The 24,760-nt window shown below is 37.5% G+C and overlaps 2 protein-coding genes across 7 annotated transcripts in view; one reads left to right on the top strand and one right to left on the bottom strand.

Moving 5' to 3' along the window:
• Positions 1–16,030, top strand: part of cpap (centrosome assembly and centriole elongation protein) — a 106,154-nt gene extending 90,124 nt beyond the window's left edge. For 5 of the 6 annotated variants that reach the window (XM_069891330.1, XM_069891324.1, XM_069891327.1 and 2 more), the window contains 5 exons: positions 3,965–4,027; positions 9,000–9,140; positions 12,295–12,379; positions 13,159–13,279; positions 15,687–16,030. In XM_069891330.1, coding sequence (XP_069747431.1) covers positions 3,965–4,027; positions 9,000–9,140; positions 12,295–12,379; positions 13,159–13,279; positions 15,687–15,882 — 606 coding nt within the window. In that variant the 3' untranslated portion in view covers positions 15,883–16,030. The remainder of the gene's footprint in view (positions 1–3,964; positions 4,028–8,999; positions 9,141–12,294; positions 12,380–13,158; positions 13,280–15,686) is intronic. The other variant, XM_069891326.1, reaches the window with a different exon arrangement.
• Positions 16,031–17,067: 1,037 nt separating this feature from the next.
• rnf17 (ring finger protein 17) overlaps positions 17,068–24,760 on the bottom strand; it is a 174,729-nt gene continuing 167,036 nt past the window's right edge. Inside the window, exons 32-35 of the mRNA XM_069891323.1 lie at positions 22,831–22,966; positions 18,153–18,342; positions 17,621–17,718; positions 17,068–17,480 (exon numbers count right to left, since the gene is read on the bottom strand). Coding sequence (XP_069747424.1) covers positions 17,623–17,718; positions 18,153–18,342; positions 22,831–22,966 — 422 coding nt within the window. The 3' untranslated portion in view covers positions 17,068–17,480; positions 17,621–17,622. The remainder of the gene's footprint in view (positions 17,481–17,620; positions 17,719–18,152; positions 18,343–22,830; positions 22,967–24,760) is intronic.

The following is a 24,760-nucleotide window of genomic DNA, read 5'->3' as shown; positions in this document are numbered from 1 at the left end:
CCTTATAATTTTCCCCCTTCAATCTTAAACCATGCCCTCTAGTTTGAATCTCCCCCACTCTTAATTGAAAAAGCCTATCCACGTTTACTCTCTGTCCCTTTTAAAATCTTAAACACCTCTATCAAGTCCCCTCTCAATCTTCTACACTCCAGAGAAAAAAGCCCCAGTCTGCACAACCTTTCCCTGTAACTCAAACCTTGAAATCCTGTCAACATTCTCGTGAACCTTCTCTGCACTCTCTCTATTTTATTTATATCTTTCCTATAATTTGGTGACCAAAGCTGTACACAGTACTCCAAATTTGGCCTCTCCGATGCCTTGTACAATTTCATCATAACCTCCCTACTCTTGAATTCAGTACTCCGATTTATGAAGGCCAACATTCCAAATGCCTTCTTCACCACATCATCTACCTGAGTATCAGCCTTGAGGGTACTATTTACCACAACTCCTAAATCCATTTGTTGCTCTGCACATCTCAGTAGCCTACCATTTAATGCATATGACCTATTTAGATTTGCCTTTCCAAAATGTAACACCTCACACTTATCTGTATTAAGTTCCATCAGCCATTTCTCAGCCCACACCTCCAACCTTCCTAAATCACCTTTTAATCTACGGTAATCTTCCTCACTGTCCACAACACCACCAATCTTTATATCATCCGCAAACTTGCTTATCCAATTCTCCACCCCTACTTCCAGATCGTTAATATATATAACAAACAATAGTGGAATGAGGACCGATCCCTGAGGAACTCCACTAGTCACTGGCGTCCAATTGGACAAACAATTTTCTACCACTACTCTCTGACACCTCCCATCCAACCATTGCTGAATCCATTTCACTACCTCATTTATACCTAATGCCTCCACCTTTTTTCCTAACCTCCTGTGGGGAACTGTCAAAAGCTTTACTAAAGTCTAAATAGACAACATCCACAGCTTTCCCTTCATCAACCTTTTTTGTAACCCCCTCGAAAAACTCAATCAGGTTTGTCAAGCATGATCTACCCCTGACAAAACCATGCTGATTACTCACTAGCAATCCCTGTACCTCCAAATAATTGTAAATACCATCCCTCAGAACACTTTCCATCAACTTGCCCACCACAGACGTCAGACTCACGGGCCTATAATTCCCAGGTTTACATTTAGACCCTTTCTTAAACAGCGGAACCACATGTGCCACCCTCCAATCCTTTGGCACTTCCCCCTTGGCCAGTGACATCCTAAATATCTCTGTTAATGGCCCCACTATCTGTCCACAAGCCTCCCTGAGTGTCCTTGGGAATATTTTGTCCGGTCCCGGAGATTTATCCATCTTTATCTTTTTCAACACAGCCACCACTACCTCCTCGGTTATCCTTATATGCTTCATTACCTATATAAATATCAATTTTGACATTTAAGAAAAAAATGGACAGGTACATGGATGGGAGGAGTATGGAGGGATGTGGTCTGGGTGCAGGCAGAAAAATAGTTTGGCACAGATGAGGACCGAAGGACCAGTTTCTATGTTGTATTGTTCAATGTTCTAAATTTCTTTAGCGAGAGGGTGGTAAATCTGGGTGTATTTAAGGCAGGGATTGATAGGATCCTGATTAGCCAGAGCATCAAAGGTTATGGGGAGAAGGCTGTGAAGTGGGGCTGAGAGGGAGAATGGATTAGATCATGATTGAATAGTGGGGCAGATTCAATGAGATGAATAGTCTATTCTGTTCTTTTGTTTTATTTATGATCTTGACCTTTCTGCATTTCTAACTTCTGTTTTAGAAGAAAAGGTAGCAAGGAAAATCTATTTCAAGCACCAAACTACCCACAGCTACTTTGGTTATACTTGCTCTCAGTCAGAGAAAGAATATGGATTCCCGTTTTCATCTCCCCCTTCGCTAAATTTCATGTGCGCATTCAAATACGGTAGATAATTGATTTTCAAATTTACCCACCAGATTTAGTTTCCCTTCCTCTGTCAATTCTGAAATACCGTTTCCTTTACAGCTCACTAGCTATTTCCTGACATTTCCAACTTGTGCCACTTTCCTAGGAGATAGACTTTTTTGTTTTAAATTTTCTTTGGGACTCAGCTTGGCATTATTCTGCAGAGCTGTAATTTGTTACAACACCAGTACTGCATCCTGGTTAGCTCAGTGAGTCGTCTAGTTTAACTAAACTGTATAAAGATCCTTTAAGTCTATACAAATGATCCATGGCTTAAAGTTGGAAAAAAAAAGTAATGTGCTTGTGGTGGTATTGAGAGTTTTCCCTATTAGCCACAGGTGCAGATGCTTAATATCTTCACTTTTAAATGATGTAGCTCTAGTTTAAACAATACCTGTTATCAACCAACGCAATTGTTTCTCTCATTGAGATGCCTTTTAATCTTTTGGAAACCAAATCAGCCTTGACCTTCTCAAGATGAAGGAATAAATCTTGGGTTGGTATCTTGGATTTATCAGAATTACTTTTTTCCCTCATAATGATGAATTACTTCTTCCAAGGGTCCAGAACAGATTGTGTTACTCCAGGTAGTGTTTATCCCAGGAATTTTATCACTACTTCTTTGTATTTTGGATTTTTTAAAGTGTTCCTTTTTTTTATTGCATCTGTCTGGGACTTTTTTGTCTTGTCCCAATCTCCTCCAATCTATAAAGTGCTGGTAATTTTTGAATTGTATGTAATAGATACCATATATACTTGCGTAATAGCTGACTCCCCCACCCAAAAACCACATTTTCAATATGACCCATGTAAAAATTGACCCCCTACCTCCCTATTGTTGGCCTCAAACATCTGCCCATCTGAGCTCTTGATGCCCTGAATTCTGACTTATCGTCTGTTCCCGGCCATCTGAGCTCCCGACACCCTGAACGACACAGGTACTTACTGCAGTCAAAAGTATGACCCCCCCCCACCTCCAAATTCGACCTGAATTAGTCCAAAAAAACTTGACTATTACACAAATAAATGAAAGATCTTTTCAACAATAATTACAGTATATTTTGATGTATAAGACGATCCTTGAAGCACCCAAATAAAACCCACCAAAAACGGGGATTGTCTTATAGGCCAGATACCTTACAGGACCTTAAAATTCTACTCAAAAATACCACACTATTTAAATCTCAATTGTGTTCTGTGTTTGACCTTGCCTATTGCAGGAAACATGCTCTGATTTAATTTCTTGACTATGTAGCAATCTTGCCTCTGCTCAAGTACCCATTCTAGAACGTGATTTTTCTACCTCTGGCCAATGAATGATTCCTCTTCTCATCAAACATTGTTTCTTTGGTATTAAAAACATCTTAATTCTTTCTCCACTTTCTTACCATCCTCTCAGTTATGTCAAATGTCTTTGCAGCAGTAGTTGGTAGATTCCTTGGCCACTTCAGTGGCTTCATACTTTCTTTGTTTTGCTGGAGGCTCCATGATAACACCCATCTTCTAGCCATGACCAACAGCTCAGTCAACATGTATTTTTTTTTTGGGGGGGGCATCTGATGTATGATAAAAGCATTAAATTCAGGATGAAGTTGGGGTCCTCTTATCTTAGATCATCTTGTACGCTGAAATATGTGGTAAAGGCTGAGGATGTAGTAGGGGAAAAACCAAAGTACTGTTGAATGTGAGTCAGGGGAGAAACAATGGAGAAAGTTGAGATCTTGCAAGCTTTTTGTTTCAGGATTAGTTTTTAAAAAAAAAAGCAGCACTGGATTTGTTTGGTGCTTGTGTAATTCTTGGAAGAGTCCAGTTGCTGTTAACTTTCTTAATTCTGTGAAAATTAGAGATGTTCTCAAAATTGTGGTGGTATTTAACAAGGAAATTTACCAATTAAGTTAAAAGCAAAATACTTCTCTTTTCCTCCCCTGCCACTAACTTGGAGTGCATTTATTGGGTTTTGCCTTGTACTAGATTTCAGTTGAGTAAAATGTATTACAAGTTGTTTGTTTTTTCTGAAATGTTAGTGTCTTGAGTTCAACGGGACTATGGATGAAATTCAAGAGGAGATTAAATACTTGGATGGAAAGGTGAGAATTTATAGAATTTTTGATATATTCCATTATTACCTTATTTCTTAAAAAATCATGCACTGAAATCTCAGAATTTATTACAATGATTTCATTACCTAAACCTAACTGATCTACTCACCATGGTAAGTCACAGTGCAGTTAATCAAACAAAATCTTTCCCTGAATATCTGGGAGTACTTAAATAGCGAGAGCAGCCCTAGAAGTCAGTTGAGCAAAGCCTGGCAGTCAAATCTGGACATTTTCAACCACATGATCCTTGGGAATGTGCCATTATAACAAAATCCTGAGGTGATGGCACATAAAGGAGAGAGTGGGCTAGGAGTCATCAACATTGATCCTAGACCTTAAGAAGTCTCATGATATTGGGTCAGACATGGGCAAGATGCTGATCTGATGAGTTTGTCACACTCACAAGTATATGCACGTGAATTCTTCCTTGTTGCAGTCAAACATGTACATTTGTATTTAAAACAAAAACATTAAATTACCCTGTTTTGAAGAAACTAATAAATAGAAAAGATGAAATATTCAGTTACAATTAGTGAAAGAAAAAAAGTGGTATTTCAATAGTGCAGATATGACATTTTGTGGTACAGGAATAATTTAGAGAAGGAGTGGCCAAACTTGCTTAACGTAAGAGCCACATATGATAAACTTCAGATGTATGAGAGCAGCAAGACATGAAAAAAGATTAGATACAAAATATGCAACAAAAGATACATAAATATTAAGAAATACATCTATGTAATATTTATTCATATGTAGTTTTTAAACTCATTTGTATTAGTTTCAATAATCAAAAAGTACACATATACATACCTGTACTGGTAAGTCTGTTCAGGGCATCGGGAGCTCAAATGGGCAGATGTCTGGGACCTAGGTGAGAGCATGGTTGGGGCATCAGGAGCTCCAGAGGGGTGGCAGCCTAGATTACAGCCACACATGCCACAATCACATGATCGTAAGCCACACGCACTATAACTACCTTTGTGAACACCAACTTGCACGATTCCTTTCTTAGCCAATATATTTCCATTAGCCTCAAAGAGCCATGGTTTGGCCATCCCTGGTTTCGAGATGAGGTAAGAATGGGAAGATTAAAGAGCCTGATCATTATTGTGGGGAGAAAAAACTGTTCTTGAATTTAAAGCTGCTGGTCTTCAGGCTACTGTAACTTCCTGAAAGTAGCAGCATAAAGAGGTTGTGTCCAGGGTGATGGAAGTCCTTTGTGATGTTGGCCGCCTTCTTGAGATAGCACTTCACAGAGATGTCATTTCTTTTTAAAATATTTTTATTGATTTTTATACATAAGAAAACAAAGCCGGTACATTTTTTATATAGATTGCAAAATGTAAACAAGAAATTACACAAATCAACATAGTGCATGGCATCCATAATATCATAGCAAAAGTAAATAAAAATATTAGACTTGGGGGACATCCTTAATGCTTGCCCCTTTGCCAATTGAGAGTAAAAATTGAAGCGGTAGGGCACAAATATAAAATAAGTATTGAACCCCCTTAGCTTTTAGTTTGAAAAGTAGATTGAAAGTGTTGTCCCTTAAACCAGGACATTAGATGTAAGGAAGCACCTGCGGTTTTAAGCTGTTTGATATGTGAGAATACTTTTTTATCTTTTAATCAGATGGTTCAATCCATTCCAACTAACAAATTTGAATCGATTAGCCATTATTAATAACTAATAGTGTAGATTTATTGAAACACATTTATTCAAGTCCCAATTATCTGCCTTGCAGTAAAAACATGAAACCAAAACAAAACTGAAGATAAGCTGTGGAATGCCAGTGTTTACCAAAGTTTCCAGTGCCATAGCAATGTTAGAAAAACATTTCTCTACCTCCCTAACCCTTGTATCTCAAATCCAGAAAGCTGTTGAAAAAAAATCAGCAATAGGCCCCTCATAGATAAAGTGTAACCAAGTACCTTCCTGGTAAGCATTTTATCTTAACCTCCTAGGCTTCAAATGTAAATATTCTCTGCACTTGTAATTAGAACAAAATTATGTTTAGTCTTCAGCAAAAAACAAGAAAAAACCATTTACAATTTCTCTTGCAATTAAAAAAGCGTAATAAGTAGCAACATTGTTTTCCATCTTTACTAATTATTTTTGCTAAATAAAAAAATGTATATAATGAAAGTATAATTTCCAATATTCTTATAAAAAACTTAAATAACTGAATGAACTCAATATCAGAGAAACCCATACAAAACTGCAATCAAAATGGATTGATCACTCCATATATTAAAGCAACCAATCTATATCCAATGAACCTTGGTATAGCAAATGAGAATAATTAACCAGCCTCAGTCATGAAATAACAGTTTACATAGGGCGTGATGTAAAAGAAAGATCATCAATATATTTCTGATCTTCATCCACTGAAATGAACCACTTATGATCATTAGAAAGTGTTATGCTGAGTCGAGCAAGATATCTTAATGAAGGTTTAAAATCCCAATGATACAGTTCCGACATGACCTCTTTATATTTAGCACATTGATTCATTACCTCAGGGCAGTAATCCTCAACGATCCTAATATGTTGACTACAATATTCAAGCTTCCCTCTTCGTCGGGCTTCACGCATCAAAGGATCCTTAGTTTGGTAACAATGTAATCTGAGAATGACAGATCGCGGCTTCTGACCCACAGTTGGCTTGGGTGCTAAGGATGGTGGGCTCTATCAACGTCAGGTGTTGATGCAAAGAAATCTCTCCCAAACACGATGCAGAGCAGATCCCAAAAAAATTTTGTAAGTTGCCCACTTTCAGTAGACTCAGGCAGGCCCAAAATACGTATATTTTGCCTTCTGCTCCTGCTTTCCAGATCAATGACTCTCATCATTAACTTTGAATTAATGTTAGTTAATGTTAGTTAAGACTGGAGCTTATATCTTCTAATTCTTTACAACGGTCACTCAATTTGTTCAAGTTCAATTCAATAGATGACAACCACTAACTGGGTTCTTGACCTGCTGAACAAATCTGTTCAAGTTTGACTTCAATCTGGCCCAAGCTGTTTTTAAACTTGCTTTTAAATTCTTCCATCAACAATTGTTTAAGATGCTCTATTAATTCTGTGATAGTCTCCATAGTTAAGCTTGTCAACATTTCTTTTTTTCCCAGTAGTGCCAGCTCTTGTAGACATTATAAAGCAATTTTTGGTGAGAGAGGCTGATAATGAAATGTACAGAACACTTTGGTTGTAAAAAAAAAGGAAGTTAAAAGTGAAGGAAAAATGAAAAGTAAGATGGAGCAAGTAACACACACTGTTAATTCATCCCACAGCCAACTGGAAATCTTCATAGAGATGTCTTTAATGGATGGGAGTATTCTAGAGATACAAGTTGAAACAATTATCAATGGTCTGTAACACAACAAACTAGTGATCAAGTTTTGAAATGGTTGCAGACTGTGTGACAAAACGTGAAGAAATAAACCTCCATCTTGGCAGTCTCTGTTGCAGATAGACCTGGTTACGTGAGGAAGAACTACTAAATACGTTGATAGTATTACATAAGAATGGGATAAATTCATATTCCATTTGGCGCCATCAGCAACAGGAATATATTATTGAAACAATCCTGCCATCAGGTTCGATGATTAATGTAGAAAAGTATTCTTGCAGTAACAAGAATATCTAAAAAATGAGAAGCTAGCTGGGTGAAGTTGCATGCAGGATTTTTTTGCTGTTACATAAATCAGGAAAGATGGTACCACGAGAGTTGAACACTCCTAATATCAACTGATTATATCAAAATACTGCAAGATCTATGGTCTATTCATAAAATTAAATAGTTCCAACCTCATCACAACAGTAGCAGAACAAATTCTCAGGACAGTATGTGACCCAAACATTTGAGTGTTTGTGGAAGGAAAATCATCAACATTCAACAAACACCTTGATACTGAATGCTCAAATGCATTCACAAGTCTTCTGAAAACATTCCATGCAAGTTGCAATAATATCAGTAAAGTGCTAACTCTCCTAAACCTTTTGATTCTCATTGCTGAATCTCACAATTACTTTGACGTCAACATTGCTCAAACTTTACCAACTACAGAAACTGGAGCAGATGTGGATTATTCCTGTGCCAAGGAATTCCAAATCCATTCCACCATCTTTGCAGTGAATTGGAATACTTGCCTGTATTAGTATAGCTATAACTCTAAATTCAACAGTTCATTATCCATTCAAAGCAACTACTGATGTGCATGTAATTCATCACTAAGTATTCACAACGTTAGGCTCATCATGCCTGCTGTATGTACTAGCCACAAAATGCGCGATAGTAATTTACAAAGTTTCTTGGCTACATCTCTCAAACATTATCTCCCATTTAGAGGATTGAAAATGGACCACCACTGACTAAATTCTGCTCTTAGTGATTATCTTGCAAATATGTCATAATTTCTTCATCCAAAAGCACTGAGAGTACTTTCACAATTGAAACTGTTCAAAATGGTGGCTCAATACCACTTTCAAGACCAAACATACATGAACTTGTCATCGATACCTACAAAATGTTTAATAGATGTATATATACTTTAGATAAGAGCTTAAACAGGTTTTAAAGTGTATATACACTGGGTCAAGAGATTGGATTTAATACATTTTCAAACATTTGATGTACAATTTTGCCTCTTTATTGCCTGAACACTTGGTGTATTCATTAATTTCATTTAATTAATTTGATTAATTCTTAGGATGTTATTAACATCAAACTCTGCTTTATAATGAACGATCCAGTACTAACCAGTCTTTAGATTTAACGATAAGTATGTGTTCAGTCAATGGAACTCACATTTTTTGGATAGTGGTATTCTGTGTTTGAAGTTGGAAAGCCAGAATATTTTAAGAGCTATTTATCATCAGTTTTTCTTTACAGTTCTCCATTGTTATTTCTTGTTCTTGTTAAATTTTTCTCACTAGAGTAACTTGTTTGATAGGTGGAGCAAGTGTTGAGAAGTGGACGTCACATAATCATTTTTTGTAATGGTACGCGGAAAGAAGTCAGCGCTGATGGGAAGACCATCAAAGTCACATTCTTCAATGGGGATGTAAAGCAGATAATGTCTGACCAGACCATAGTAAGCAATATCAGATACAGAAATATTTTTCTCTATTTAATTGTATATAAAAGTGATAGAAAATTGTTTACTATTCTGCTAAATATTACTTAAAAGAGGAGGGGGAATGGGAGGGTAGAGTGGAGGAGGGGTTGCAAAGTGAATTTTAGATAACGTGTATGGTATTATGCATTCAATTGATATCTCATACCAATGCAAGAGAAAAGGTCATCACATTCCATCAATCATACTTGTACTTGAAATTCAACTTGTATATAATTATTAATATTTAAATCTCTTACAAGTTGCATAACTAACCTATTTTAAATTAAACCAAATTTGCTTGGCTTTTGTCAGCTTATAGAATCAAAACAGACTTTTCATTTAATCTTCCATTGTTTCAACTGTTCTTATTTCAATATTAACTGCAAGTAACAAATTTTCTTCCAACCCTTCCCATCCTATTGTCAAGAACAAGTCATAAAATTTGTAGTTTTGAGACATCATCAAAGTGGAAACATTCATATAAATCACTTTACCAAAAATAAATTAAAATAATGCACAAAAAAATCAAGGTAGTGTCTTTGATTCATTGATCATTCAGGAATCTGATGGCAGCAGGGAAGAAGCTGTCCTTCTGCCACCAAGTGCTCGTTTTGTTCCCAGTGGTATCAGAGTGAAGAGGTCATGGCCTGGATGCTGGGGGTGTTGGAGGATAGAAGCTGCTTTCTTAAGACATGCCTCTTGTAGACATCCCTGATGGAGTGAAGTCTGGTGCAAGTGATGTCACAGGCCGAGTTAATAAGCCTCTAGAGTTCTTGTTGTGAGAGTTGGCACCTCTGTACCAGACAGGGATGCAGCCAGCTAGGATGCTCTCCATGGTAGAAGCTTGAGAGTCTTTGATGGCACACAGAATCTCCTCAAACACCTCACAAAGTATAGCCACTGGTAAGCTTTCTTCGTGATTGCATCAACATGGAGGCTCCAGGACAGATCCTCAGAGATGTTGACAGAGGAATTTGGAGTTCTTGACCCTCTCCACTTCTGAGCCCTCTGAGAACTGGATCGTGTTCTCCTGGCTTCCTCCTTAAGTCCACAATCATCATCTTGGTTTTGCTAACATGGAGTGCAAGGTTGTTGGTGTGACACTACTCAATAGCTGATTTATACCCCTCCTCTACGCTTCCTCATTGTCGTTTGTGATTTGGCATATTTGTAGGTAACATTGGAATTGTGCCTGCCCACAGTCATGGATGTATAGTGAGTAGAACAGTGGGCTAAGCACACATTGTTGAGGTGCGCCTGTGTTGATAGTCAGTGAAGAGACACTGTTTCCAATTGGTACTGACATATATGCTTGTCATATTATCTATCTCAAATTTGTCTTGATGAAGGATTCAGACCTGAAACATTGGCCATTCTCGACCCTCTGAGTTCCTCCAATGTTCGTTTTTTTTTGCTCCAGATTTCCATCACCTGCAGTTCCTCAAGTGTCACTAATTTTCTTCAACTAATTGGTGTTGCTTATAGTTTCTTAAAGTTCTATATTTATCAAATTGAATATGGTACAATGCTTCAACAAAGCTGTATAAATGTTTCTCAGAATGGCCAACAAATTATATTTTTTTAAAAATGATAACACCTGACAACAACTTTTTTTCCAAAAGGTTTGCTTCCTGAAAAAATAATTAGGGATTATGATAGGTAATTTCAAACTGAACAGATTTCCTATCATGTAGGAATTTGTATAAACATTAAATTAACTTTTATTGAATTTAGCATGTTTAATCGCATAATAATGCTGACACATTGCATTAATTTCAACTGATCTAAAATTGTTTTGCTGCTAATTTTCGTCTGTACTCAGCATCTGATGCCTCTTGTGTCAGTGTACAACAAAAGTTGGCCTACATTGATGCATTCCAGTTGCTCTGATATCACTTTTCCATGGTCACCATGTTCATCACTGGTTGCACCAATATCAGCAGAGAAAAATTCTAAGTGCAAATGCAAAATATATATTTTCAGTGACATGTTGCACTTCATAGTTTTGCATGCTTGAAGTAGACTTAAAATATGACAGGAAATCACAAACATTTTTCTTTAAAAATTTCCCATTGCGTATCTTTTTTAACGGTGATTTTTGTGATCAGCAGCCCCAAATCCATAAAATGCAGCCAAAAGTGTTCAGGAAGCAAAATCTTTCTTGTCCAATGTAATAGCTGTCAACAATGCATATTCTGAGAAAATAACTAAACATTTATTAGAATTGATAATGTTACATCAGCTACTTCTACCCTAGGAAAAAGACAGACTTTACATTATGCCTTCATGATTTTATAAACCTCTAAGATTCTTCCCCCACCACTCCATTAAAGTCCTATGCTTCAGAGAGAAAAGTCTCAGCCTATCCTTGTACTCAAAAGAGTATCAGTTCCATTCTTGTGAATCTTTTCTAGACCCATTCAGCTTAATATCTTGCCTATAGCTGGGTAGAACTACACACAATACTCCAAATGTGGTCGAACCAATATTTCAGCAGTTGTAACATGATCTGCCTGCTCTGATACTCAATGCCCTGACCAATGAAGATAAGCATGCAAATGCCTTCTTCACCATGCTGTCTACTTGTGCTGCCACATTCAAGGAACCATATACTTGAATCCCAAGGTTCTCTCTTTTACAGTACTCCCCAGGGCCCTATCATTCACTGTGCAAGTCCTGCCTTGGTTTAACCTACCATCTTGAATGTCAAATTAAATTCCATCTGCCATGCCTTGGCCCCACTTAATCCTGTTGTAATCTTGGATAATCCTAACTGTCCACTACATCACCAATTTTGGTGTCGTGCACAAACCTACTAACCATGTTAACTATATTGCCATTCATATAGACTGGACCAAGCACTAATTCCTGCAACACATCATTGGTTATGAGCTAATTCTGTATCTAATTGGCCAGCTCATCCATTATCATGTGAGATTTGACCTTGTCCAGCATACCATGTGGGACCCTGTCAAAGACCAAGCTAAAGTCCGTGTAGATAATTTCTACTACCCTCCCTTTGTCAATGTTCTTGGTGACCTCTTTTTAAAAAAAAAACTGTCAAATTCATGAACCACAGTTTTCCACAAAGTTATGCTGACTGTCTTTTCAAATGCATTTTAAAAAACAGATATACTATTATGCAGATGCCCGGACGACACATACAACTTATCCTGATGGTCTTGAGATGTTGCAATTCCCAAATAATCAGATGGGTAAGTGAAATGTTTAATTGGCCTATCCAATTTTAATTGAGATATACTATAAAAGAAGCAGATGGACTGAAGCAGAGCAGTACATAGGTGGAAGTAGGCTGTCAGTGGTGGTCAGCAGCTTGGCTGAGAAGTACTCTGAACATGCTTTTGCTTCTGCTTTTTCATTTAACTTCTCGCCCAAAACATGCTCAAAAAGGCATTTTCATTAACAAAATTTACTATGAGGAAATATTTAAAGATGATTTAATGTTCCACGAGGCATCTTGTTTTGAAGTCATCATATGGGTATTAATATAAACATAATTTGCTAAAATGGGGTCGAATTAGTTCTTTAATGCATTGCACCAAAACTTTACTGAGAGGAACTAAACAAATGTTGGTGATGGCTCCGAACATGTACATCTAAATTTGATGCTCCAGTCATTTGACCCACTATCTTTAGTTGATGATTAACACTTAGTATTGTGTGCAACATCTTATTAATTTTAACAGAAGGTTGTTGATGATCATTATTTGTCTGATGTGAAGCATTTTAATTTCCAGTTATAGCAGTAATTCGAAACAGAATTTCAATCTTTAGAAACCAGTTGTGAATGAAACATCTGGAAACTGATATTAAAGACGGAATATTAATTGGAATGATACAGGCTAACTTAGATAATGAAATGTAAAAAAGCAGAGTTTCTAAGGAATAGAACTTTCAATAAATAATTGATTATGGCCAAAGCATATTGGATGTAATTGTATAACAATACAGATATTGATTTGTGTAATTTCAGAGAAACATTACCCAGATGGTAGAAAGGAAATTACCTTTCCAGACCAGACTATTAAATACTTGTTTGCAGATGGTCATGAAGAGAATGTGTTTCCTGATGGAACAATTGTCCGTGTGCAGCTGTAAGTAAACTATCAAAAGCAATCTGTATTTAAATTTACATATCACCCAATCAATCTACACCTTCGGTACGTTTCAAACAGTGGGAGAAAACCGGAGCCCCCAGGGAAACCCAATGTAGACACGGGGAGAACATACAAACTCCTTACAAACAGCGCAGGTTTCGAACCCAGGTTGCTGTGCTGTAAAGACGTTGTGCTAACCGTTACACCAACCATGCCACCAAATTTCAGTTAAACTGATAATTGTAGAAATAGGAATAAATAGTTCATTTCTATGATCTGCAGCAGTGGTTTTCAAACTGTCCTCCATACTCACATTTCAGCTTAAGCAATCCCTATGGCATAAGTGCTCTGTGATGAGGATGGGATTGCTTAACGGGGTATGTGAGTGGAAAGAAAAAGTTTGAAAACCTCTATTTTAATCATACCTAATTGACTTGTTGTGCACAGTTTCATAACTCCAAAGGAAATGGGACAATGACAGTTTTTCTCAAGCAAAATATTTCATTAACAATTGGGTCCAGAGCAGTGGTTTTCACCTTCCCTTCCCACTCACATATCACCTTAAGCAATCCCTTACTCATCACAGAGCACTTAAAGCATAAGGTATACTTACAGTGGAATGAGAGTTTAGGGGGCAGTTTCTGATCTACAGTATCTGCATGATCTTATGACACTTATTTCACCAATAACAAACATTTTAAACAGAAATCTTTTTCCTTTCACAGCTTTTGATCATTAATGCACCATTCAAGGTTATTATCAAGGATGCAGAGACAGGCATTATGGCATTGCTGGTCCAAACAAAAATGATCTTTTCTAAATCATTGATTGAAATAACTATTAAACATTTGGAAATATTACTTAGGGTCATCAACTCTGAGATAAATAAGTAATCTGCTACAATGTATGCTTCACCCAATTTCCACTAGGCAGAAGCTTTAAAATTAATCCCTTGTAAATATAGATAACCACCTGGATAGCACCTCCTCCCATCCCTTTCTTCCAGTTTTTCCACATTTGGTCTGGATGAGGCCTTCCATTAGAGGACATCTGAAATGTGTTTTTTCAGTTAATATCGCTTCCCCTCAACTGTGGTCATTTGAGCTATCTCCTGCATTTCTTGTTAGAGTTCTGCTCCCACTCTTCTTCCTCCCACCCCCTCCCAAAAAGAACAGGAAAAGGTTACTCTTGATCTCAAATATCTCACCAGCTATTGAATTCAGCACATCATCCTTTGTCATTTCTGCCAGCTGCAACTCGTCATATCTATACCTCCCCATCCCTTTCTATCTTCCACAGGGATTGCTCCCTCCATGAGTCGCTTGTCCACTCATCTTCCCATGACCCCTGGTACTTTCTTTGAAACTGCATGAAGTCCTTGCAGTTACACCTCTTCCCTCACCACGAACTGGAGACTTCAACAGCTCTTCCAGGTGAGGCAAAGACCCATCTATTGCAGACCGAGTTCCTGATGTGGTCTTTTTTGTGGGGGTGAGACCAAGTGCAGACTTGAGGATCATTTCACATAGTATCCGGGTCCTGCCTGCAATGACCATCCCAAGCTGCATGCTTCGCATCCCTGACCTTCTCCGCTACCAGAGAGAGGAATAAGACTTATTTTGTTTGAGCAATGGTATATGAAATTTCAGGAAAAAAGTTTCCTCTTCTGAGTTACTTCTTTCCCACGCACCTTCAACCATTCTCATCACCCTTTCTCTTCCACTCGTTTTTCCCACCTGTGCCTTATCCCTCTTCAGATTCCAGCACTGGCAGCTTTTGTTTCCATTTATCATCTACATGGATGTGATTCATCTTTCTCAGCCTGACTCTTGTTTCCATTCTTTCTCTCTTTGGCACCTGCCAAACAGCTGCCTCTTCTGTTCTCCCCTCCCAACTTGTGCTCATATTACTGCCCATCTCCCCACTCAGTTTTGAAGGGTCCTGGCCAAAAATGTTGACCATTCTTTTTCTCCCACGAATGCTGCTTTAGATGTTAAATTCCTTTAGATACTGTTTTTGCTCCAGATTACAGTCTCTTCCATGCCCCCACATGATTTACTTTATTGATGTTATACTTGTAATATTTTAATGAAACTGTTAAATCTAGAGGGATCCTGGGATCCCCATCATGCAAGATGGAGGGTGAGAATCGGCACACTATGCAAGTCAAATGACAAATCTTCAAGATGATGGAGTTTTGTGTAAATTCACTATCAAAAAGTGTTGTCTTTAGGTTGCACCATAATATCTTAATCATAAAATGATTTTTCTGTATCCTAATGCCTAACAATTGTCCAAACTATTTTGGTTGTTTGTTTTGGATATGAGGTTCTTGTAATATTTTCCTACCTGCCAACATGACTTGCTCTCTCTCAATATTCTAAAAATATTTTTTCTTGCACAGTGATGGTAACAAGATTATCGAATTTAATAATGGACAAAGGGAAATACACACACCAAGCTTCAAAAGTCGGGAGTATCCTGATGGAACTATTAAAACTGTTTATCTAAATGGCCAGCAGGAAACCAAGTACAGCTCAGGAAGAGTAAGAATAAAAGACAAAGAAGGCAATATAATCATGGACAGGAAATCCCACTGATCCTTTTTTTTTAATTGCAAATTACTCAATATGTTTAAAAGATCCATTTACTGTTTGACCATTTCACATTATTTATTTTGTAAATGCTTGTACTTACATGTTAATTAACTATTCAATAAATCCATTTAATAATTGAATTAAGGTAAAACTGCATGATAAATATCTGGAGTCTTATAATTTCACTTGAAGCATATTCATGCTTTCCATTAAAGTCAATGGTGCTGTAACAACTTTTCTTTTAAAGCTATTTCTCTGCAATTTCAATCCAACAAAAAAAATCATGAAAACTGAATCACTTTATTGTACTTGTAAATTTCCAACCGTTGTACTATGAATTCAGGGTACAATTTTTCTCAGCAGACCGAGTTCTAGGTTAAGATGGGATTTTGCTCACTTGACTTTGTAAAAAAAAATGTTGTTTAGACAGTATAGTAACAGGACATTTCAGCCCACAAGTCCGCGCTGCCCAATTTTACACCCAATTAACCTACAACCCTGGTATTTTTTTTTTTTGAATGGTGGTTGGAAACTGGGGGTCCTGGAGAAAACGCATGCAGACACAAGTACAAACAATGTTAGATTCGAATCCCAGTCTGGTCCCAATCCCTGGTGCTGTAAAGGCGTTGCGGACTTCAGTGCATAATGCTGCAAATGCTACTACTTTGCAAAACCAAGTTTCAGATGGAAATCCAGAAGTTGCTGTCAGCAATTTACTGCAAACTAAGTGGTGCTCAGACACATTCATTGAGCAGGTGGGAACTTTAGTTTAACTTCAGGTACAAATTAGCTCCAGTTATACCAGGCTCAAGGGGTAGTTGCAGTGTAATGGAAATGAGTAACAGTTTTGTAAAGTTTAAAAAAATCTGCTGCATGGCTACAAATCATTTTTCTTGAATTTATATTTTGTTTAAAGGCTAACCTTAATGTTTGAGTCAAAAATAACAAACTTCAGTTGTTGATGTAGTGTTCACATTTTTGACAGTTTGACATGGGGTAACTTTCTCATAATGGATGACTCCAGTCTCATTCTACTTCTGATGCCTTTCATTCTGCAAGAACCCAACTTGCAGAATACATAAAGATTCTTGACATTTGTTTGATGCAGAAATAGTATTAAGCCCTCAGTCATATTTTTGTACACAAATCATGTTACTGATGTCTTAATCATCCCAAGATACAACCGAGTTACGTCAAAAACAAATTTTATTGAAAAGATCATTTTGGTACCAATTACAAAACTCAACAAAAGCACAAAAATGATGAACTGCAAGCCTTCAGCAGTACATTTAATATGATCCATTTGTATGATATTAAGAAAAATTATTGTTGCAATCCCATTGCAAGGAAGACAGTAACTTGATAAAAGGAAAATGTTTACAGGCAAAATGCCACAAACTGGAAGGTGTATAAATGTAGTTTCAAAAGGCTTAATCATACTTAAAGGAAATGAAGATATGCTAACCATAATTCAGAAATGATTTGCATACATAACCTTATTGTGAACCAAGAACAACAACAGTTTGCAATTAGCACAATTGTCAAAAAAGCCGTAACCTGTTTGAAGGGAGTTGTCAACATGTTCATTATCTTGTGGGTACCTGTTACAGAGATTCAGTCAATTATTTTCCCTTATAAATGTTCAAACTTTAAGTCACCTTTATCTCCATTTAAACCACAATAATATTAAGATAGGAAATGGGCATGAAAGCAAGGAAACAAAAATTATTTGAAAACTCACCATCACATATCCAAATCTGCAAGACCCCTTTCCACAAGTGGAAGATGAATGAGTGATCCTTCTTCATACAGGAATAAAGAAATTTCTGGATGTAAACTCTGAAGAGTAGGTTAGATTTTAAAAATCAGTGATTGAAGATGAATAAAACAATAATAATGGAAAAATACAAAATAAAGACTACATTTGCTCTATTTTTGGAAGATTTCTTGCATGTTTTGAACAGGAATTTAATTCTCTGCTTTTTTTAAATGATAAATTCTAATATTTACTGTTGTGGCAAAAACAAAGTAATTTTGAAAGGGGAACAATAACACTAAAGGAATGGATTAATATTAATTTTCTCTTCCACATAAACTTGATTAAAAACATTAATTATTGAAGGTTTGTGATGTCACAACTTGTCTCCATCTATGTTAATCTGCTTATTCTTCAAATAAATCAGCTGATTTACGTACAAGCATAACTCGTCAGTTTATTCAATAAAGGCGGAAGGAAATCGATGAGAATCTTAATGCACAAATTAACTACTCACAATCAAGAATGCTGTAAGTTGATTCCTTTGTACAATGTCAACCATTGTCCACAGTGCTTCCACGGACCACTCGGGGCTGTAAACAAGCCTGTCCATTCCATTCATTAATGCTGGTGGTTTAAATCCTGCTAATTTAGCTTTGATGACTTGTACTGGGTACTGCATCAAATGTTCAGGGATCTGGCGAAGCCTGACATTTAAAAAAAAAGTTGAATTTATTGCTTGTGCGGAACACCGTAGAATATAAATCAAAGTCTCATAAGGAATCATGGATGAAGTAATTGACTACACTGCAAAATGGACCCTGAAGATGGATCTTACAATCACATAGCCCATGATCTTGGTTCTTGTTTCCACCTGCTTTAACTTAAAAAGGGTTTCAAGGACCTCATAATGTTTCCACTGTTTCATAAAAAGGGAATAGGATCTGAGGATTTATTATTGCAATAATTGTGTATATTGTGATGAACCGTTTTCCTTGAAATGACAGCACAAAGCTTCTAATAAGCAATGACACAACATGAAATTACAACCAATCTTGAGACTAACACAGACCAATTATTTAACAAGAAAGTGCAGTTGAAGTTTCCAGGCAAAGGCCAGGGATGAATTAAACTGTTGAAGACATGTGTTATTCAGATCAGATGATACAGAAAGACCAGATATAACCATCACAAGGCTATCACCAATGCAAAAAGGCAATTCTGGACTAAGCTGGGGATCCAGACATACACTGACCAGATGTGGCAGGGCATGCACTCTATAACATCCTACAAGGTCATCTTCCAGATGAACTCCATGCTCGCTTTTACAGGGGGAAAGATTACGCAACTTCTTCCCTCCGCCCCCTCCCCCCCCCCCCCCCCCCCCAGTTTGTGAGTCTGATGTGAAAAGAATCTTCAGGAGGGTTAACCCTGGTTCAAATAGTGTACCTGATAGCATCCTCAAAACCTGTGTGGACCAACTAGCTTGAGGGGATTTTTTTTTAACCTCACTGCGAAAGTCTGAGATCCGTAACTGCTTCAAGAGTCCATCCATTTCATTATACCATTGCCCAAGAAGAGCAAGGTGACTTGTCTCAATGACTAATCAGCCAGTGGCACCTGTGTCTCCCCTGATGAAGCACTTCAAGAGATTGGTTATGGAGCAAATCAACTCATGTCTCAGGAAGGACCTGGATCCACTTCAATTCGCTATTGTCACAACAGCATATATCACGAGCTGGCCCTCCACTCTGCGTTAGATTACCTGGACCACAAGAACACCTATGTCAGGCTGTTAATGAACTACAGCTTGACATTCAACATCACTAAACCAGCAAAACCAATAATGTGTGTCCCTCTGCAATTGGATCCTCAATTTCCTCATTGGTAAACCAATTAGAAAAGGTTGGCAACATCACAAACATGGGGATTTCAAGCCTTTGTGCTTAGGCCCCTACTCTATTTCCTATATACTCATGATACATAAGTAAGTTCAGCTCCAACGTGATCTATAAATTTGCCGACAACACCACTGTTGCTAGTTAAATAATGGGAAATGATGAGTCAGAATAAAGGATGGGGATTGAGAATCTGGTTGGATGGTGCCAGAATAACACCTTGCTCTCAACATCCACAAGACCAAGGAGCTTACTGTGGATTTTAGAAAGGGAAGGCCAAAGGGCTACACACTTGTCTGCATTGATGGGATGGCAGTGGAGAGGGTTCATACCTTCAGGTTTCTGGGTCCACATATCAGAGAACCTCTCATAAAGCCAGCACATAGAAGCAACCATGAAATGGCATACCACCATCTCTACTTCCCACATCTGAAGAGATCTGGCATGTTGACCAAACTTCTAAAGATTTACTATGGAAAGTACACTGAATAGTTGCATATTGGCCTGGTTTGGTCATTCAAATGCTGAGAAATGCAGAAGGCTGCAGAAAGTAGCAAACAGCCAAGTCCATCTCGGTTTCTGAACTCCAATCTACTGAAGACATCTATGTGAGACACTGACTCAAAAGGCAGCCAACATCATAAAAGGCCTGCATCACCCGAGTCACAACAACTTATCGCTGCTACCTTCAGGCAGAAGGTACAGAACCCTGCATCTCCAAGTTCAAGAACTGTTTCTCACACCCCTCTCCACCCCCAATGACCATCAGGCTTGAACCTCCCCTCACTACCTATAAACTACACCAGGACCACAAAAAGACCAGTCTACACTACTTACTGAATATTTATTCTTGCACTAACTGAATATTTATTATGTCTTTTATATTTATTATCTTTCTCAGCTAATTTAATGTATACGATTGTAATTTTTAAAAAACAAATACACATATGGCTGCACCAAGCAAGGAGTTCAGTGCATATTGTGACAGATTATTTTATGTTTGTATTGATAAGTTTTTGGGAGAGAAATTGGGGCAGGTTTTTTTTTAAGTGTAGGTCACATACAAATACTTCAAAACAGATCTAATTTAAAATACTGGAGCTCTGCTCAAGCCCAACAGGACGGCTCCTGGGAACCTTTGCAAAAACTCTGGGGAGTGCCCAAGAGATTTCACCAATGGATTGTTGTTTTGAAAAGCAACAGATGAGATCAGAGGAGTAGTTCAGAGCCACAGGCTGTCTGGGAGTGCAGCTTGCTGTTCTAAGAGGATCATGTGGTTTTTGCAAGAAGAGTTAAACAGGCTTTTTCTCTGTAATATTCAGTAATATTCTGATCTTCTATCTTCCTTCCAAAGTAGATAACCTTACATTTACCAATATTGTACTCCATCTGCCAGACCCTTTCCCACTCACTTATCTATATCTGTCTGCAGACTCTCTGTATCGACATAATTTTCTTTTCCACTCAATATCATCAGCAAATGTAGATACACTACATGCTGTCTCCTCTTCCAGATCATCTATATATACAGTGAACAGTTGCAGGCCCACCACTGAACCCTGTGATACCCCGCTCATCTCCAATTGCCGACCAAAAAAAAGATCCCTACACCCCAACTCTCTGCTTTCTATTGGTTAACCAATCCTCTATCCATGCGAGTACATCACCCCCAATTCCATGCATCCTTATCTTCTGTACAACTCTTTTATGTGGCACCTTATCGAACAAATTCTGGAAATCCAGGTAAACAATGCCCACCTGCTCCCCTCTATCTAGCATACTTGTTATATTCTCAAAGAACTCCAGCAATTTTATCAAACAGGACCTGCCTTTGCTTAATCCATGCTGCACTGCCTGACAGATCCATTTCACTCCAGATGCCTCTCTATTTCTTCTTTAATGATAGCTTCAATCATTTTCCCAACTACAGATGTTAAACTGGTTTATAGTTCCCTGGTCTTATTCCTACCTCCCTTTTTGAATAGAGGCGTTTCATTCACCGTTTTCCAAACCATCGGAATCTGCCCAGATTCCAGAGAATTTTGTAAATTATCACCAAAGCATCAACTATAACTTCTGCCATTTCTTTCAGTACCCTGGGATGCATTCCATCAGGACCAAGGGATTTATCCATCTTTAGACGCTAAAGTTTTTTTTTGAGTATGACCTCTTTAGTGATAGCTATTACAGCCAGGTCCTCATCTCCATCCATTGGTCTTTGGCATATTTGACAAGCCTCGGGCATTTCCTCATTATCCAATATAAATTCTCCCTTCTATCTTCCAAGGTCCAATCTTCACTTTAGCCATCCTTTTGCATTTTATATAATTATAAAAACTTTTACTGTCTGCTTTTATATTTTGTGGTAATATTTTCTCAATCTACCTTACCTTTCTTTATTGCTTGCTTTGTTGCCTTTTTTGTTCCTACTTAAATGTTTCTCAATCTTCTGGTTTCCCACTGCTCTTGGTGACTTTGAACGTACAAGCTTTTAGTTGATGCCTTCCTTGATCTCCTTAGTTATCCAAGGCTTACTGTCCTTGTTTTTAACTGGAATATACTTTTGTTGAGCACCATGAAAAATCTCTTTGAAAGTCCTCCAATGTTCCTCCATATAACTTGCATTTCTATTCTACCCTAGTCAACTCCTCCCTCATCCCTTGTAGTTACCCTTGTCTAGGCATAATATACTTGTTTTAGTCCAAACTATTATATTCTCCAAGAGGATCTCTAACTACAAGATCAATAATTTTATCTCACTAATTACACAGGATAAGATCCAAGATAGCATGTTCCCTTGTAGATTCAGTAAAATGCTGTTCAAGAAAGCCACCCCGTTCTATGAATTCCTCCTCAAGGTTGCCTTGACCAATCTGATTCATCCAATCTATATGCATGCCAAAGTCCCCCACGATAACATTCCTCCAATATTTCTTGGTTTATTGCCTGTGCAATGTTATTATTGGGGGGAGGGCCTATAGACAACTCCCACTAGTGATTTTTTTTTGGTAGGTGAGGAAGAGAATGAGCAACAAAGCCATGCAAACGTGCTGAATTTTTAATGAAACAACTTTTGAGTAGTTCTACATCCTTAATTAGGAAAGACATGAGATTCCACTGAGTTTCTCTCAAATACCTTTGAAAATGGGCCATGGTCATAATTATATTTATGAAAGAACTCACCCAATTGCACCTTTAATCGGATACTGGTAGACAAACACACTGATTAAAAGTATTTCATCATAACAAGAAAATACAGTGACATAAGAAATCTTAAATTATTTTTTGTTTAGTTACCTATTATGTGGAAGCAATGCAGTAGAGCCAAAATCAACGTGTTGCACAAGAATCATCAATGGATGAAGTTTATCTACTGACAGTACTTTTGCTCTGTACCATCGATCATCGGTGTATTTAACTAGACAAGGCATTTCTATAAAGAAAATATAAAATTTCAAATTGATAAGCAGATTTAAAAAAGAACAAAGAATACAGGAGGTTGGAAGTGATGTTGAGACTGCACAAGGCATTGCTGAGGCCAAATTTAGAGTACTGTGTAGTTCTGGTCACCAAACTATAGGAAGGATATCAACAAGGTAGAGAGAGTGCAGAGATGATTTACAAAAATGTTACCTGGGTTACAACATCTAGATTACAAAGAAAGATTGAGCAAATTAGGTCTTTATTCTTTGGATTGTAGAAGGTTGAGAGGGATTTGATAGAGGTATTTAAGATTATGAGAGGGATAGATAGAGTTGATTTGGATCAGCTTTTTTCCATTGAGAGTAGGAGAGATTGAAACAAGAGGTCATTAATTAAGAGTTAAGGAGCAAAAGTTTAGAAGTAACACGTGGGAGAACTTCTTTACTCAGAGTGGTGGCTGTGTGAAATGAGCTTCCAGGAGAAGTAGTGGCGGCAGGGTCAATATTGTCATTTAAGGAAAAATTGGATAGGTATATGGATGGAAGGGAAATGGAGGGTTATGGACAGGGTGCAGATAGGTGGGACTAGAGGAGAGTACTTAGTTCGGTGCGGACTAGAAGGGCCAAAATATATATCATTATACGGTTATATAACACTGGCAGAAAACATGCCTTTTATTGCAATAGATTTATCAATTGCATTTATATTTAAGACACAAAAGTATCATGTCAAGGCTTTAGTAAAAATTCAGTGGTGAGAGTTATTCTTGATCTTGTGGAAATATTAGTACTGAATTCTGGAATCAGATAGTTTTCTAAAAACTGTAAAAGTGAATTATAGATCTTATGCCTACATGATCTCTATTAATTCATTTCAGAAGTGTTGGAAGCAAAGGCTTATGGTTATTTTAGCATTTTTGATTAATTCTATGATCTAATAATGATTTCATGCAAGAACATAAAAAGAACACCTACACTGTAGAATAATGGAATGCTTTAGGCATAGATGTTCACACAGGCACCTAGTACAGCAGTCCCATCCCTTATTTGTTCCTTTTTACCCTTAAAATTATTAAAATGCTTTAATTATTTCAAGTTTTGAATCTTGCATATCCATCAGTTTTCCAATTTTCTTTGCTCCAAGGAGAACAACCATTTTCTCCAGTGTGACATTATAGCTCAAATCTTTTATCATGGAACTATTCTAGTAAATCTCCTCTCGAGGATCCTATCTAGAATTTGATGAAATACCTTGGTTATGAAATATTCATGTACATGTAGAATTTTTCTATAATGCCCATTCTGCCACTTCACTTTCCACAAAGTTCTCATCTAAAATAACTACCCATTGCCCTGAAACTTAGTGACTTACACTTACTCCCAATTGAAAAAATCTTCCAATCTCTGGAATACTGATGCAGCATATTAATATTCAACAATTAAAAGCTGGCATTGTAGCCGACTGCTACAAAGAAACACACACACAGTGAGGCAGGTTAAGCTCACTTCTTTATTAGGGCTGGAAAGGCTGCTTTTATACTGTTCCAAGTTCCTGCCATTTTTGCTGATTGACTGTGTCAGCCATATGATTAACAATAACGGGTGGGAACATCCATGCATATGAATGTCCTTCTTCCCTAGCGTATGTCTGCTGAGTTAGCTGGGCAGTTTGACCATTGTCATTTTAGGGCTGTTGGTCTGATGCTGCTCCAGCTTCTACCCCCACTGGTTTGTTGTCCTGGGAGTTGTTTTAGCAATCTCTGTCCACGTCTGCTACCCTGCGATGTGCCGGCCCGATCTCCGCA

Source organism: Narcine bancroftii, chromosome 7 (genome assembly GCF_036971445.1).
Source record: "Narcine bancroftii isolate sNarBan1 chromosome 7, sNarBan1.hap1, whole genome shotgun sequence".
NCBI lineage: Eukaryota > Metazoa > Chordata > Chondrichthyes > Torpediniformes > Narcinidae > Narcine > Narcine bancroftii.
This window is presented reverse-complemented; position numbering and strand designations above follow the sequence as displayed.